Source organism: Cibotium barometz, chromosome 8 (assembly GCF_041138505.1).
Source record: "Cibotium barometz isolate CiBa-2024 chromosome 8, ASM4113850v1, whole genome shotgun sequence".
NCBI lineage: Eukaryota > Viridiplantae > Streptophyta > Polypodiopsida > Cyatheales > Cibotiaceae > Cibotium > Cibotium barometz.
Window position 1 is genome coordinate 36,617,069 of NC_141053.1, and position 16,390 is coordinate 36,633,458.

At 43.5% G+C, this 16,390-nt stretch overlaps 1 protein-coding gene across 6 annotated transcripts in view; it reads right to left on the reverse strand.

The window, feature by feature from the left end:
* LOC147636216 (uncharacterized) overlaps positions 1-16,390 on the reverse strand; it is an 88,138-nt gene that overhangs the window by 8,761 nt on the left and 62,987 nt on the right. For 3 of the 6 annotated variants that reach the window (XM_086801642.1, XM_086801645.1, XM_086801643.1), the window contains exons 7-12: positions 15,895-15,959; positions 14,953-15,099; positions 14,557-14,662; positions 13,229-13,375; positions 12,291-12,369; positions 12,098-12,173 (exon numbers count right to left, since the gene is read on the reverse strand). In XM_086801642.1, coding sequence (XP_086657768.1) covers positions 12,098-12,173; positions 12,291-12,369; positions 13,229-13,375; positions 14,557-14,662; positions 14,953-15,099; positions 15,895-15,959 — 620 coding nt within the window. Of the gene's footprint in view, positions 1-12,097; positions 12,174-12,290; positions 12,370-13,228; positions 13,418-14,556; positions 14,663-14,952; positions 15,100-15,894; positions 15,960-16,390 lie in introns of all 6 variants that reach the window. The other 3 variants (XM_086801640.1, XM_086801644.1, XM_086801641.1) reach the window with 1 other exon arrangement.

A 16,390-nucleotide genomic window follows, 5' to 3' on the forward strand; every position in this document is an offset into this window, starting at 1 on the left:
CTGATGAGCCTGTCACAGAAGATCCGCCAGAGATTGAAGAGCTTGAGGAGATCCTCCAGCCAGAACAGATTGTTTTTCACAAGGAGAGAAAGCTACCTGCAGGAAAGCTTTCCAGGAGATACCTTGTGAAGTTTAAGAATTATTTGCCTATTGATGCCAAGTGGGTAAATGAGGATTATTTTGCAGATTATCCGCAATTGTTGCAGGCATATCTTGAGGCTTTTAAGTTGAGGTCAACTCTTTAGAAGCCCGGGGGGATGTCACCAATTGGCCGACCATTTGGTCCATTCCCACATTTTTGCGTCTCGTTCACTTGAGGCCAGGCCAGTGTCTCGTGTGAAGAGGCCAGTATTTTGCTGACATGGACGGGAGCCAGACTGGTGCCACCCGTGTGTTAGCAGGATGGTGTCGTATGGACGGGAGCCAGATCAGTGCCACCCGTGTATGACCTGGACTGTGTTCGATCCATGGGACTGTCACGCCATGGAAGAGCCAGTATTCGTGCCGTGTTTTACCTATGGGACTGTCACACCTAGGGAAACTCGTGCCTGGAACTGTGTCTTACCTATGGGACTGTCACTCCATAGGAAGACCAGGTTTTTATGTTTTATGTCGAGCCAGTTTTGTGCCGACAAATATTTTGTACATGTTCCATGAACGGGAGATATGTCCATGTTACTTTTGCACATGCACACATATTTTGCATGTTTGAAACTGTTTTCGCATGACATGTATTCGTGTGTTTGCCTGCCTGACGTGTTACTTACTGAGCGGGGACGCCTGCCAGTGAGTCGTGAAGTGTGCCCTGTATTCTGACAAGTTTCAGTGCATGTGAACAGGTGGTAAGTATGTCGCACATGTTTGTTTTAATGTTTTAAATTCTAACCCTTTATTTTTATAAGGTTAGGGGTTCACATTCATTTAAAAGTGGGCACCCCCTTTGGGCACCCACTTTGGGGCCAAGGTGGGGAGCCTCACTTTTAAGTGAGTGTGGGGGTGGGCATGGTCACCAACCCCCACTAGTCCCCTTCATGCATGCGTAGGTAGGACTAAGGTTAACTACACTTCAGTTTTTATTAAAAGAGAGGGCCCTCTTCAAGCGTGGCATGGATCGCTTCTCTCTTACGTGAAGAACCAGGCGGCTATCATCCATCGCTTCTCCTCTACACGGCTGAAGTTCACCTTGTTGCTGCTGTACGGCTGCTCCTCCATATAGGCGGCTGCCTTCCCTGCAGACTGGCTGCTACTGGCGACAGTCTCTCCCTCTCTCCAGTCGGCTGGCTGCTGCGAACCACCCTCTACAGGCTGGCTGCGCCTGACTCCCCAAGGCGGCTGAATTAACTACTGTGCCCGCCTTCCCTACAGGCTGGCTGCAGCCACTTCAACTGTGCGCTGGTGTTAACTGCCGGCTGCGCCTGACTCTCTACAGGCAACCCTCTGCTGTTGGCTGAAACTACTCTACAGGCAGCTGTTTACTCCACGTTGCACTCTTCCAGGTGACTGGCTGTACTATACACCTGGCGGCTGCTTCGCCATCCATACAAGAGGCTGCCATCTCTTCCTTTTACCACTGCTGCGCATACACCCTTCAAGGCGGCTGCTGTGTACCTGCTTACAACGTACAACCTCTGGCGGCTCAAGTTGTACTTAACCACAGCAGGCAGCTGTGCCCTTTGTGGTGGAACTTGTTTGGAGGTTCACCACGTGGCTACTCTTTCTCCAACAAAGGTGGTTTCAAAGACTACACAAACACTACAAGTTTTGGTCTTCTATCAACCATCTACAAGTAAGTGATTTTCAGATTTGAGTAAAGCATTTAATGTTTAAATCTGGTAAGAGATTCGTCCCGCTCGGCCTACACCCGTTCGGTGCCGGGTTGTCCAAGCTATATGGGCGAACCTCGGTCCAAAGGTGCTGAGATCGGGAGAGCCAGGCGTTAGTACGAGAGCGCCTGTCTGTGCGTGGTCTCGGAACACCAGTGTGGTGCTCTCCGCGGAGTCCAGTGAAAGCACAGGACCGTAGTGATTGGACCACACTAGTGGTCGTTCTGCTCCAAGTTTTTCTACATCGAAATTCGAGCTTTTTGTTTAGTATTGTTTTCATATGTACATGGACATCATCTGGTTCTCAGAACCCATGGAGCATTGTATTCTTTAAATACTCCCAATAAATATATCATATATTGAGGGGGGGGGTCGGCCCGTTCCGGCCCCAGTGCTGGTGTCCATCTTTCCATTTCTGTTCATTTAAAGTTCAAGTTATTTTTAAGTTGTCCATTTCATATTTGTGGTTTTAAAGTTGTGCTATTAAACGTGTAGGTGTCCAATTGAGTCTTTCCCACTTGACGGGATCGGTTTCAGACCCCCTTTCATTTGATATGGATTGTACTTTATTCGTTAGAGTTAGATCCACCGACACATGCTTTACAAATTCTGAGTACGAAGTGTTTCAATGTGTTCTTGACCCCCTTTCATTTGACATGGATTGTACTTTATTCGTTAGAGTTAGATCCACCGACACATGCTTTACAAAACATCAAAGCTGACTTCTCTGATGTTTTTCATGTTGAATTGCCACACGGTCTTCCTCCCAGCAGGGCAGTTAATCATAAGATTGATCTCATATGCGCAACATGTGAGAATTGCACCCTACATAATGAGCTAGCTGGAAGAGGATGAGATAGCTCAATACAATTATTGGATGGGGTCAGATTCGCAAGAGTAAATCCCCTTGGGGAGCATGGTGCTTTCGAAGCACAAGAAGGATGGAGTTGATGGATGTGTGTGAATTATAAGAAATTTAACAAGGTTACTATTAATAATAGATATCCCCTTCCCAGAGTGGATGCCTTGATTGATAGGTTGCATGGTATGGCCTAGATTGACGTGTGTATTAGTTATCACCAGATACGAATTACCAACGAAGATGTCTTTAAGATAGGCTTTCGTATGCAGTACAGGCATGAGGAGTTTCTTGTGTTACCTTTTGGGCTCACGAATGCTCCTGCCACATTTCAACAATTGATGAATGCCCTCTTTTGAGATTGTTTAGGTAAATTTGTTGTGGCATTCTTAAATAATATTTTGGTCTATAGTCATTCTCTTGAGGAGCATGTAGAGCACATGAGGCGTGAATGATTATTTGCAAGACTCTCTAACTGTGAGTTCTTTTGCAAAGAACTTGTTTCCCTAGGTCACAGGATTTCCATGGAGGACTTGATCATAAATCAAGAGCAGATACAAAAGGTATTAGACTGGCTTGTTCCTCGGACTATGAAGGCAGCTTCATTCTTTTTTGGAATTTCACTGGCTTTCTTAGGAAGTTACGGAGAGACTATTCTGATCTAACCGTTCCTCTTACGAACTTTCTTAGAGGACGTGGACATAAGTCCAATAGTGGAGTGAGACTTAACGAGACTTTTCGCACTCTCGAGTTGAAGGTAAAGGATTCACCTGTTACCATATTATAGTAGTGATGTGTGTGAACACACTTAGGACCGCCGGGGCACTTTTTCCCTCACTAGGAGGTTTTTTCCCCCGTGCATTGTATATACGCCCATTATCTTCTAGGGCTTGTAATCTTTCATTTTTGGCACTCATAATACACTACTGTGTTGTGCTCAAGCTTCCTCATCTTCTTGAAGTTGTGTGTGCATTCCTGCAACCCTAATTCCAACATCACCTGTTTTGGCCTTGCCCAATCCTAGTAAACCATTTGTGGTTGGTTGAGAGTTGAGACTGATGCCAGTAATTACGCAGTAGGTTCTACCTTATTCCATGAAAGAAAACTAGTTGATTTTGAGAGCAAGAAGCTTAATGATGCGCAGGTCAGGTATCATACTCAAGAGAAAGAGCTTCATGTTGTCTTGACGGATCATGAGTCGATCAAGTACATTTGTCATATACTTGAGTTGGGGGAAGAAAGGCATGGTGTGTCGAGTTCATGCAAGATTTAAAGTATAGGAAGGGAAGCTTGAACCAAGTTGCAAATACTTCGAGTAGGATTGGTGGGGTGAATCTTTTTAGTTTCAGAATTTTGATCTGAAGTCAATTCGCCCTCCGTTTTTGCATTCCAAGTACTGCGCAGGCAAAATCGTCCTACTGTGCAGATTTTCTGTCAAGATTAAAATCTGCAGGACAGGTGCCCATTCGTCTGTTTTGGGCTGTGCTACATAGCACAGGTCGATTTTATACAGGTTTACCTCTTACAGACAGCATTTACATCTAGTAGTACAGTCATTGGCCATGGCTGACAACAATGATGTATTCCGCATGTTGGCTGCTGAGGATAAGTTGGATGGCACCAACTATCCATTGTGGGCATATATGATGCGACATGTATTGGTAGCAAAGGGGTTATGGAACATTGTGCAGGGTATTGATGCACGTCCTATTGTGGCTGGGAATGCTGCAAACACATCAGAAACAGGTACTGTTGATGATGGTGCAGGCACAAGTGCTGTAGCAGCTGTTCGAGAACCACCACTTTCAGCAGAGCAGATTCGTTGGGATGGTAGAGATGCGCAGGCTCATGCCTTGATTGCGCTGTCTGTCAAACGTACCATTATCCCACATATTCGCTCCTGCAGGACTTCTAAGGATGCTTGGGATGTACTTGCCACATTGTATCAGGCAAGAAATGAGGCTCGTGTTGCTTACCTCCGAAAACAGTTGGAGAGTGAGCATATGAACGAAGGTGATTCTATGGATAGCTTTTTGACAAAGATCAAGGATTTCAAAGAGCAGCTCATTTCTGCAGATGAAATCCTGTCAGACAGTTCACTTGTGCAGACTGTTTTGAATGGTCTACCAGATTCTTATCAGGGTTTTGCTTCCACTCTTCGCTTGATGATGAAAGGCAATCCCAATGCCTTATCATTTGAGGAGTTAGTTTCTGTTTTGCTGCAAGAAGACCAGTCAAGGCAAAACAGGAATATTATGCGTGTCGCAGATCAAGCTTTCGTTGCTAGTCAGAGAAGCGGGAAAGGTAAAGCTGGCTTTTCTTCTAGTAAGCAGAAATCTGCAAATGCTGCGCAACCAAAGAAGGAAGACAAAGATGAGAAGAAGGGTGACAAATAGAAGACATTTTGCAAGTACTGTAAGGGAAATGATCATGTCATCAAAGCGTGTCCTAAGCTGGCTGCGAAAGAGGCTAAGAAGAAAGAGGCTGGTATGGCTGTTGCAGATGCCTCTCCTTCTAACAATGAATCTGCTAATGTTGTTCAAGATACAGAATGGGCATTCAATGCGCAGTGCAGTTATGACCCATCTTTGCATGACACATGTATGTCTGCAGTAGATTCAGATGTATGGTACTTTGACAGTGGTGCCACTAAGCATATCACCTCGCAGCGCAGTTTATTCACTTTCCTTGAGTCTGCTCCCACAGGGAATACTGTCACTTGTGCCAATAACTCCTCTTATCCCGTTAAAGGAGTTGGACAGATTGTGCTGAATGTTGCAAATTGCAACACCTTTACACTTTTTGATGCATTGTATGTGCCAGGGATCAAAAAGAATCTGCTGTCAGTCTCCGCATTTGCCAAAACAGGTTTGGTTGTAAAATTTGTGGATGACAGATGTACTGTTCATGATCTCTCTTGTGGTGACATCATTGTAGCATCTGGTTCACTATGTCGAGGGCTGTATAAGCTCAATATGGATGGCAAATGTGTAGAGGATTCAGCATGTGCTATTATGGATACGCATGCTATTTTAAATGCAAAACTGTGGCATGCACGTTTTGGTCATCTGAATTTTGCAAGTTTGCTGCGCTTGCAGAAATCTGAAATGGTGTCTTCTTTGCCTAGGCTTGAGGCACCTGTCAAGCATGTTTGTGAGGGCTGCATATTGGGTAAAATGCAGCGTGCTTCCTTTCCCAAAGATGGATCAGTGAGAGCTGAACGCAGATTGCAGCTTGTTCACAGTGATGTTTGTGGTCCCATGCAAACTCCATCATTTGGAAACTACCTTTACTTCGTGACTTTCATTGATGATTTTACCAGGCATGCATGGGTATATCCTTTGAAGGCAAAGTCCGAAGTGTTTTTGTGCTTCAAACAGTTTTTGGTTATGGCTGAAAATGTGTCAGAAAGTAAGATGGGCACCCTCCGTTCAGATCGAGGGGGGGAGTATATGTCTTCAGAATTTAATGCATTTCTGGCTGAGCGTGGGATAAAACACCAATGTACAGTGCCGTATACACCACAGCAAAATGGTGTGGCTGAGAGAAAAAACAGGTCTCTCATGGAAATGGCAAGATGTATGGTTAAGAGTCAAAGTCTACCACATGGTTTTTGGCTTGAGGCTGTCATGTGTGCCACTTATGTACTAAACAGGTGTCCCACCAAAGCATTACAGGTTGTCACTCCATATGAGGCTTGGCATAGCCGCAAGCCATCTGTTGGCCATTTACGTGTTTTTGGTTGCCTGGCATATGCATTAGTGCCTGTGCAACATCGCAGAAAATTGGATGACAAAGCTGTCAAATGTATTTTTGTTGGATATAGTGCTGAGAGCAAAGGCTATCGTTTGTATCATCCACAGACAAAGCGCATTTTGGTTAGCCGTGATGTTGTATTTGTGGAAGATGCAGTTCAGCCCTTGGTTTCATGTACTAAGGAGACAGATATCAGCTCACGTGATGTCTATGATACATTGTTGCCTCTTTTCAGTGGTGCACAGTCAAGTGCAATACCTCATGAGGCAGTTTTTCAGCCTATGCAGGTTTTAAATGATGGCACAGATCAGCCTATATCTGATGCAGATGTGCATGATGCACTTGAGGATGAGAGACAAGAGATTGAGGGCTCTAGGAACATGCCTAGATGGCTGGTGCAGACTTTGCGTGACAGCAAGTTGGATGCCCCTTTGTCTAGTCGCACTCGTTCTGGCTCTCATGGTGCCTCTTATGCGTCAGATTGTTATGCATTGGCTGTTTCTAGTATGTGCGATGAAAGTGAGCCTGTTTCATTTGATGAGGCACAAAGTTCAGAAAATTGGATGGCTGCTATGCAAGCAGAATACGATGCTATTATGAAGAATAGTACATGGTCTTTATGTGACTTGCCCCCTGGCAAGAAGGCCATTGGCACTAAGTGGGTATACAAATTGAAGCGTAAGCCTGATGGCACAGTGGATCGCCATAAGGCTAGGCTTGTTGCAAAAGGTTATGCTCAAGAGAAGGGCATTGATTTTGATGAGACTTTTGCTCCCACATGTCGTATGACCACTGTTCGTAGCATCTGTGCATTAGCAGCTCATAATGGTTGGAATGTACATCAGCTGGACATAAAGACTGCGTTCTTAAATGGAGATTTGCATGAGGAGGTGTATGTATCGCAGCCTCGTGGTTTTGTTCAAAGAGGGCAGGAAAACAAAGTGTGCAGGTTAAAAAAGGCTTTATATGGTTTAAAGCAAGCTCCACGAGCTTGGTATGAAAAAATACATGCATATTTGACTGCACATGGGTTTCAGAATAGTCCAACAGAAAGCACTTTGTATGTTAAACGTGTGGATGGTGTACATCTAATCATTGCTCTCTATGTCGATGACATGCTGCTCACAGGACCAAATGAGAGTCATATTGCTGATTTTAAGGCTGATTTGAATGCCTCTTTTGAGATGTCAGATTTGGGGCATTTGCATCATTATTTGGGGATACAATTTAAGCAGTGTGATGGAGGTATTGCTTTGTGTCAGACAAAGTATATTGAAACATTGTTGCGGAGATTTGGCCTTGAAGACTGCAAGCCTATTGCTACTCCAATGGAGACAGGTTTGAAGTTGAGTCTTCATGATGCTGGAGATCACTTTGATGTCACACTCTATCAGACAGCTGTTGGTTGCCTCATTTATGTATGTATTACGAGGCCAGACATTCAGTTTGCAGTCTCACAGGTGAGCAGATTTATGCATAGCCCAGGCATTAAGCATTGGCAGGCAGTGAAGCGTATCTTTCGCTATTTGAGTGGTACTCGGCATCTTGGGTTGTTTTATCCCAAGGGGGGATCATTGCCGCCAGATTTACATGTTTTTTCAGATTCTGACTGGGCTGGTTGTTATGACACACGCGTGTCCACGAGTGGTTTTTGCTTCATGCTTGGAAGCTCATGCATATCATGGTTGAGCAAGAAGCAGCCTACTGTGGCCACTTCTAGTTGTGAAGCTGAGTACAGGGCAGCTTTCACAGCTACGGTTGAGTGTGTGTGGCTCAGACGCCTTATGGCTGATTTGGGTGTTGGGCAGCCATCTGCCACCACCATCTTCACTGACAGTCAGAGCGCATTGGCAGTTGCGCGGAACCCAGTGTTCCATGCTCGTACGAAGCACATTGAGGTGCACTACCATTATGTCAGGGAGAGACTCTCTGCAGGAGAGATCAGTTTGGCTTATGTGCCAACACAGGATAACCTTGCAGACCTTTTCACAAAGGCTCTGCCTCGTGAGAAGTTCGAAGCTTTTCGCAAAGCTTTGGGCTTACTCCCTTTTGTGGATTCGTCCACATAGCTAGACACTTCCCTATACATGAGTGCTAGCTCTTGTTCACCGCATCACTCCAGGGGGGATTTGTTACCATATTATAGTAGTGATGTGTGTGAACACACTTAGGACCGCCGGGGCACTTTTTCCCTCACTAGGAGGTTTTTTCCCCCGTGCATTGTATATACGCCCATTATCTTCTAGGGCTTGTAATCTTTCATTTTTGGCACTCATAATACACTACTGTGTTGTGCTCAAGCTTCCTCATCTTCTTGAAGTTGTGTGTGCATTCCTGCAACCCTAATTCCAACATCACCTGTTTTGGCCTTGCCCAATCCTAGTAAACCATTTGTGGTTGGTTGAGAGTTGAGACTGATGCCAGTAATTACGCAGTAGGTTCTACCTTATTCCATGAAAGAAAACTAGTTGATTTTGAGAGCAAGAAGCTTAATGATGCGCAGGTCAGGTATCATACTCAAGAGAAAGAGCTTCATGTTGTCTTGACGGATCATGAGTCGATCAAGTACATTTGTCATATACTTGAGTTGGGGGAAGAAAGGCATGGTGTGTCGAGTTCATGCAAGATTTAAAGTATAGGAAGGGAAGCTTGAACCAAGTTGCAAATACTTCGAGTAGGATTGGTGGGGTGAATCTTTTTAGTTTCACTGAGAGTAGGGCTGACTTATATATTCCTTGAGACGGCTATAAGAGACCGATGGGCATTTTAGTCAGTATTGGCAACAGATCTAGGTTGAGAGTTTTTGGTTGAGGTGAATCTTTTGAGTTTCACCAAGATTAGGGCTGACTTATATTCCCTGAGAGGACTATAAGAAACGACGGGCATTTTAGTCGATATCGGCAGCAGGTCTAGGTTGAGAGCTTCATTGATGTAGACCATGACTCAAGGAATATACCAGTCAATCCCTTATTCAGATTCCAGAATGGGTTGCTATTCCAAAATGAGAGAGTTTATGTATCGGATAGTGGACAGATTTTGTTTAAATGTCATGATGCTCCTACAGCATGGCATCCAGGGGTACAAGGAACTATTGATTTGGTAAAATGCATGTTTTAGTGGCCTAAGATGAAGGCATATGTCCAGGACTAGGTGGTAAATAAGGCAAAGTGCCTTAGAGCTGGAGGATTGCTACATCCTTTGAAAATCCCCTATGTTTCCATGGAGGGGAAAGGGGGTACAGAGAAAACGGAGTGAGCACACAAGGTTTGTTGTGTGTGTGAGGGGGTGGGGATTCCTCGGGGAGAACCAGTGCTTTATTGTAGGGCTAATTTTGATAGGATGATTGTTCCTTCCTGCCATTCTTAAACACAATAGCCTTGCATTTTTGGGCGAAAACAAGAGTTGATCATTTAAAAACATATACATAACATTCAATGAGTGCAAACCTAAAAGGAAAGTCTCCTGGTAACTCCTCCCATATTTTGCAACTGGATGCTGAGCTACTGTACCAAATTAGGAAAACTCCTCCCATATTTTTACAACTGGATGCTGAGCTGCTGTACAAAATGGGAGAAATACTACACCATCTCACCGTCTCCTAGTCTAACTGCTTTTGCTCATTCTTTGAATTTTACAACAGAAGAAATCACCACCGTAATGCTTCACGAATCAATCCAAAGTAGATTTCACTTCTCTATTGTTGGCTATGTGCTCTGTCTGAAACTGAGGGCAGCAGGCATCAGGGCCTCGAGACTGTCCAGCAGATAACAGGTGTACAAAAGACCTGGTCCAGGCAGCAGCAGATTTTGCCATTCAGAAATGGCTAGGCAGTGGCAGCAGTTCGGTGGCTCGCGTGGCTGAGGCAGGCGGCCTGGGCCAGTGCCGCTGAAACAGACGGACCCTCTGCACACGTACCGCTCTGGTTGGCTGGGGGAGGAGCCGTGCGGCCTGAAATGGCCGGCAGAAGGTGGCAGAACAGGCTGAGACGGGCTCTGAACTGGCGGCGCTAGCTCTGAACCGGTAGCTGTGGGGGGGCTTAGATCTGCAACAGGCAGCGGCGGCTCCTCAGCTCTGATACCAATGTCGGGCAGGTCCCATACAAGGGGATTAACGGAGATTTATCAACACAGGAGTCGTGGAGTTGGGAAAGCACCATTTTAATTAAAGATGATTGCCCCTTTTATACATAAGTTTGGCCTTGGGCCCATACAGAAATAATGACATGTATAAAAAGGTTATAGAAGTAAATTCTCTCAAGACATGTGTACATCTAGGTGTCCTAGTAGATGTCACGTTCTAATTAATAAGTGCTCTAACACCCATCTAAGAGTATGTTTCTATGCACTTCTAATAAGTGCTCTAACACCCATCTAAGAGTGTTTCTATGCACTTTATTTAAAGTGTGCCCCTGGCACTTGTTCACATCTAACTACAAAAACTCCTAATACATTTCCACTAAATGTAAATATTCCCAACACTAATCTCCACCCCCCCCCCCTCTCTTTTGCAGAGTAGACTGATTTGAGATGGTAAAGTTACATGGGTTACAAATAAAAGATAAAAACTGCACAATAGTTAGCTAAACCGGGCTAGGAATCTTCTCCTCCAAGATGTGAGTGCTACTGTATACAGTATGATGAAGACCCTAAAGATCTTCTGCACACTTGCTGAGTTGTGGAGCTGAATCTAGTGCTTCTACAGTGCTGAATAATGCTCAACAGAAACTGCAGGCTGCTGAAAGAAAAGAATGTCCAAATGAGAGGCCTGGAGCCCTATTTATACATGCCTAACCGCTGACCAGGTTGACCTGGGCTTTTCTGTGCCCAGTAGTCCTCTTGCTATATGTGAATTCCATGCTGAGTTAGTCTCTTCCTTTTCTGTCCATATTTGCTCCTCTTGTTCCCAGCCTGCCACTCATAGGCCATGTCTTGTGCCTCAAGGACTTGGAAACCCTTTACAAGCTTGCATCTGCATGACCCTTGTGCATCCTTAACTTCACCTATACTCTTATACAAGGGAGAAAAAGATTGTGTACATCTTTCCTTCAATTGCTAAACAAGAATCTTCTCCAGTAACGATGAGCGAATGGGATGCGTGCAGCACACTTTGCTGCTGTCCCCCCTGAGTCAATTACACACAGGAAATTTGTCGGCCTCTTTACAGCTGTCACCCTGTGTGCATAATGGTTGGAAGTTGCAACTCTCTTGCAAGTCTCCACCACTTCATAGAATGGGATTCAGAATGTAAGCAAAAATACGGACCCAGAATTATGATTAGGACTAGCTTAGATAGTTAAGGAACATCAAGTGTGCTGCAAGTATATTGGCTCCATGTGAGAATTTGCAAGCAGATTTCTTACTTTTTTACTTTTTTTTTGGGGGGTGGGTGGGGGGGGGGGGGGGGTTTCTTTTCTCACAAAGTGTTGTCCCAATATATCCAATCTTCATTCGCCCTCAATATATCTCTCTTCTTATGTCAATTCAGTCTTTAGGCACCGGTTTGATTGAAAGGTCGTCATGATTACATTCAATACATGTACGGAATAGGTTTTTCTGTACCATGTGTACTGTTTCATACAGAACTTCCCATTGCTTTCAATGACTTTAACTCATGCAGCTTCACCAAAATCCAAGGGGAAAATGACAGCCCATAAGCCTACCTGGGTCTCCAGTAAAGACTTTGACAAAAACACCTGTAGCTCCAGGTTCTGTTGAAGGCTCATACAAGATATCAACCTGCAAGACAACAGCGTTTTTATCCTTTATCAATACGAAGAAAATTATTATCATGACTTCAAATGGTTGAAGACCTTAAAAATGGTTGGCATTTATGCACACCACCATTTATTGTACCAGTTGATCTGTGACAGATGCCCTGTTTCTGTAAGCCTGTTCCTCCAAAATTTTTCTTATATTCTCCTTCCGTCTAAATCTGTACAAAAATCACCAGACAAGCAAAAAATAAAATACGCTTAATGTTCTTACCTTGCAAAACCTCAGCACAGCATTTATGCATGCTATCAGGTCTTAATAGATTTCATATTATGCTCGGTTCCTATGCCCGGACCTTGCCATTCTCACTTGTCTTTCAACTTCACCAGTCCCATCATCCCAGTACTGCCTCCCCTTTCAAAAGCCACATATCATCACAATTCAGTACCATTTTTCTCACAATATTCAGCCTTCTGGCCCACATTAGTACCCTCTCTGCATTGTCAGAGAAAACCTCAACTGTCAATCAAGCTGTCGACAAAGCAACAAAACAGTCCTGTCCTTCCACAATCAAGTCCACCAAGAAATCACAGGCGGGACCACCTCCCAAAATGAATGGTATAATGATGAATGCAAAGCACTACTGGGTTCTGCCATCATCACCCTCAGGCCAGCATATTGAGAGAACACGATGGCATCTTCTTAAATGCAAGAAACGAGAATCTCTTGCAAAAAATGAGCCACAACTAATCAGCATTTTGTGTAGTAGTAACTCCCGAAAATTCTATCATATCTTCTTAGAGAGAAAAATCAGCTTTGACCTGTCAAAGAACATATACAGAAGGGATGCTCGATGGAGCCAATCAACCCTCCATCAACACCCCAGATATGCCTCAACCAACCAGGAATACCCTCTTCACCACAGAGCCAGGGATATTTGAAATTTATTACATACAAATACACAAACATGCATACATACATACTCATACACAAGCGTGGGCTGAGGAAACTATGGTGCAGGGGTAACGAGGTACAAAAAAGTATAATCTGTCCAGATACATGTAAAAGTTTATGAGTACCTTTCAAAAAGAAAGTTCGCAACACGAGGCCTTTGTAGAAGATACTCAACAGCAATAAATATTGGTGATAGCAGACGTATCAGTAGATTCTCTTGCATTAGACCCTTCCTGTTCATGGCACCTGCACAATTTAGAAGCACAAGGCCTCTAAAAAAGGCAGAGGGACCATCATCCATCACGAAATTCCATCTGTAGAGATAACAAGGACATAGCACATGGCAACACAAGCATGCACGTATACGTCCCATTAAATTCAAATAACTGTGCAAAACTTAATCACTTCAAGTCCAACAAACCAAAGACTGTACAAATGCCCATCCTCGGTGACGGTTCAATGATTTAGGACTCGATCAAGTTGTTTTTTCCTAAGTGACGTGTGATGATCAGTAGATGATCAGTAGCCTAGCACTGGAAGGCTGAATTCCACAAGACCCTCGGGGGTTCTGCCACTCCTCCATCAGAGTCTCTCCACTCATAGTCACAAGGAATGGTTTTAAGCTCTCTTTTTTGTTTCGAGTTTTTGAAGGCTTTGTCTAGAAATGTTTTGACCTTCGGCCAACAAAAAAAAAGAGCGAGGTTTTGAAAACAATATAATAAAATTTAATACAAAAAATATAAAGTTTTTTCAAAAGATGAGGGAAGGAAGAGAAAGAGAGGGGAGAAGATGGAGGGCGAGAAGAAGAAGAAGAAGACAAAAAAAAGAGGAGGAAGAAGAATGAAGGAGAAACTGGCTGCAAAGGGGCTGAAGCAAAAAACCCAAAATTGCGGGCTGCAATTGAGAGGTGAAAGCCTGACAAAGCCGTGAAAAAAGGTGGTGGAAAAATCATGTGTGCAAACAGGGAAAGAAAACCAAAAGCATAAAAGATTTCAATCTCAAAATTGGGAGTTTTTTTTTGCTGAAGTTAGAAACACTAATGGCTCTTAAAACTAAAAACACTTTTTTTTGTTCCTATGGTCCTCTCCATCTGGACAAACATATCCATGTGGCCGCATGGATTGCCTCCAAGGCAGCTCAAGGGCTATGAAACGGAAGGTAACTATTTTGCACATCTGAAGTTGCAGACCTTTCATGTCTGAAGGCGAGAATGGGATCACTTTGTGTTACAGCCTCCAATGTGGCTATTTCCCTGTACCTCTCAGATGTAACCTCCCTCCAATAGAGCAGCCAGCCAAGGACGGAGTCCTCCCCTCCATTCCTAGACTTTTGCCTCATTAAAGGGATGTTATGTGTTTTCTAGATAAAGTTTTAACTGAAATTTTTGAATATGAACAAGCTCTTGAACAGTCCATAGGGAGCAACATCAAGATATCTTAATTTTTGCACATACCTAAATAAAGTGTCTCCACCCGTTGCTGCAGCTACTAGTGAGGTGAGCGAGCCAATTGAGTTTCCTATCAAAACAGCCCCTTCCTCTGCAAACTCTTTTGTAAAATCTGCACCAATTTCAACACTATTGTTAGGCTGGTTACACAAAGGAGCATGCCTGGTGTGTGTGTGTGTGTGTGTGTGTGTGTGTGTTGGGGGGGGGGGGGGGGGGGCGTTGTGTTTTGGGCAGGGACATCATGACTGCATGCAAGGCAAGGGCAGGCAATCTTGCCATCCAGCCTCCACTTGTTCCACAGGCAGGGACTTATGTGTACCTAGTCTTACCTCGAATTCAGAAAATAGACTTAAATGCTCATGACTCCAAAGAATCAAATGGAGAAGTGCAGTAGGTAAAAACCACAGAGAAGTTCGGCCCAAAGCTCGGGGCCATATTTTGCATCCTCAGGTTTATCTGATGCCCCGAACCCTAGCAAGTCAATAGCATACACTCTGTACTTGTCTGTGAGGTAAGGAATCAGTTTTGCAAAGTGACCAGCATTCCCGCCTGAAAGCAGAAACAAAATCAATAAACATCTGCATGGAATCAAGCTGAGGTTTCTTACAAAAAACATCTGCATGCAATCAAACTGAGGTTTCTTAAAATAGCATGAACTCCAAATATGACTCTAATAAGACCAAACCCAAAGGCCCATGCAGGTGATTAGAAAGATTTAGAAAAAGTCAGGAAATTTTGCCATACATCATTCACTATCTTAGATGATTTGTATGTATGTATGTACCTTACATACATACATGCATGTATGTGTGCACGTATGCATATGCCATACATGTATATATGTATGTTTGTTTGTTTGTATATATGTTTTTATAGCTATGTGTGTGTGTGCGTGCGTGCGCGCGCACATACGTGTTTTATGTATGTTTATATGTATGCATGCATACATCCTTGTATCTTTATCACCTCCTTGATAATGAAGACAAGATTTAGAGAAATGACAATTTTACCACTAAAGAAGCCTCCTAGAAATAACCTTATTCCAAGATAATCAATCAAGAACCTCTGGTTCATAAGGGATATCGCATTGTATGTATAATTGTATCTGTGTGTGTATGTATAACATAACAACAACTGGAATTTTTCACAAGCCCTTCACCAAGCCTTTTGAATGGAAAAAAAGGGGAGTAAATGAAGCAAACGAATGGTCACTTCTCATTGCAATATTTCACATCCTAAAACAACAACTGTAGATTAAGGGAATGTGTTTTTACGTCAGGCAATCCCTCCACATCTGCAGAAAACAAAAATCGCCCAGGAGTATAAGTTTATTTCACTCCATACCAAAACCATGCACAAGAATTATAGGTTTGCCACATCCTGCCACACCATATTTTATATTGTGTCCCCTGTAGGCACAACAAGGATAAACATCAGAATGACCAGTTCAGACCCCCCAAAAAATAAACTTTTAAGTAATTCTTCCATACATTTGAGAAGCAATGAGAAAATCCTCACAAGTATGCTTGTTAGTCTCTACTTAGCCATAACATGGACACCATCTTTTCCTTGGAGAGAAAGAGAGAGTACACACACACACACACACACACACACACACACACACATACTATATCACAACATAACATATTGTTGTGAAAGAGCAGAAAGTTGATCAAAGCACAGAGAAAGGGAATATTTCTTAGTACATAAGTATATTTATGACTTAGTAAAAATGCAAGGCACTTTCTTTTCACAAAAGACCATAAGAATATATTATTTTAAGAATCATAATTTAGTGAGCTTTAGTATGACAATCCGGGGGATGCTGCTAGCAGTCATC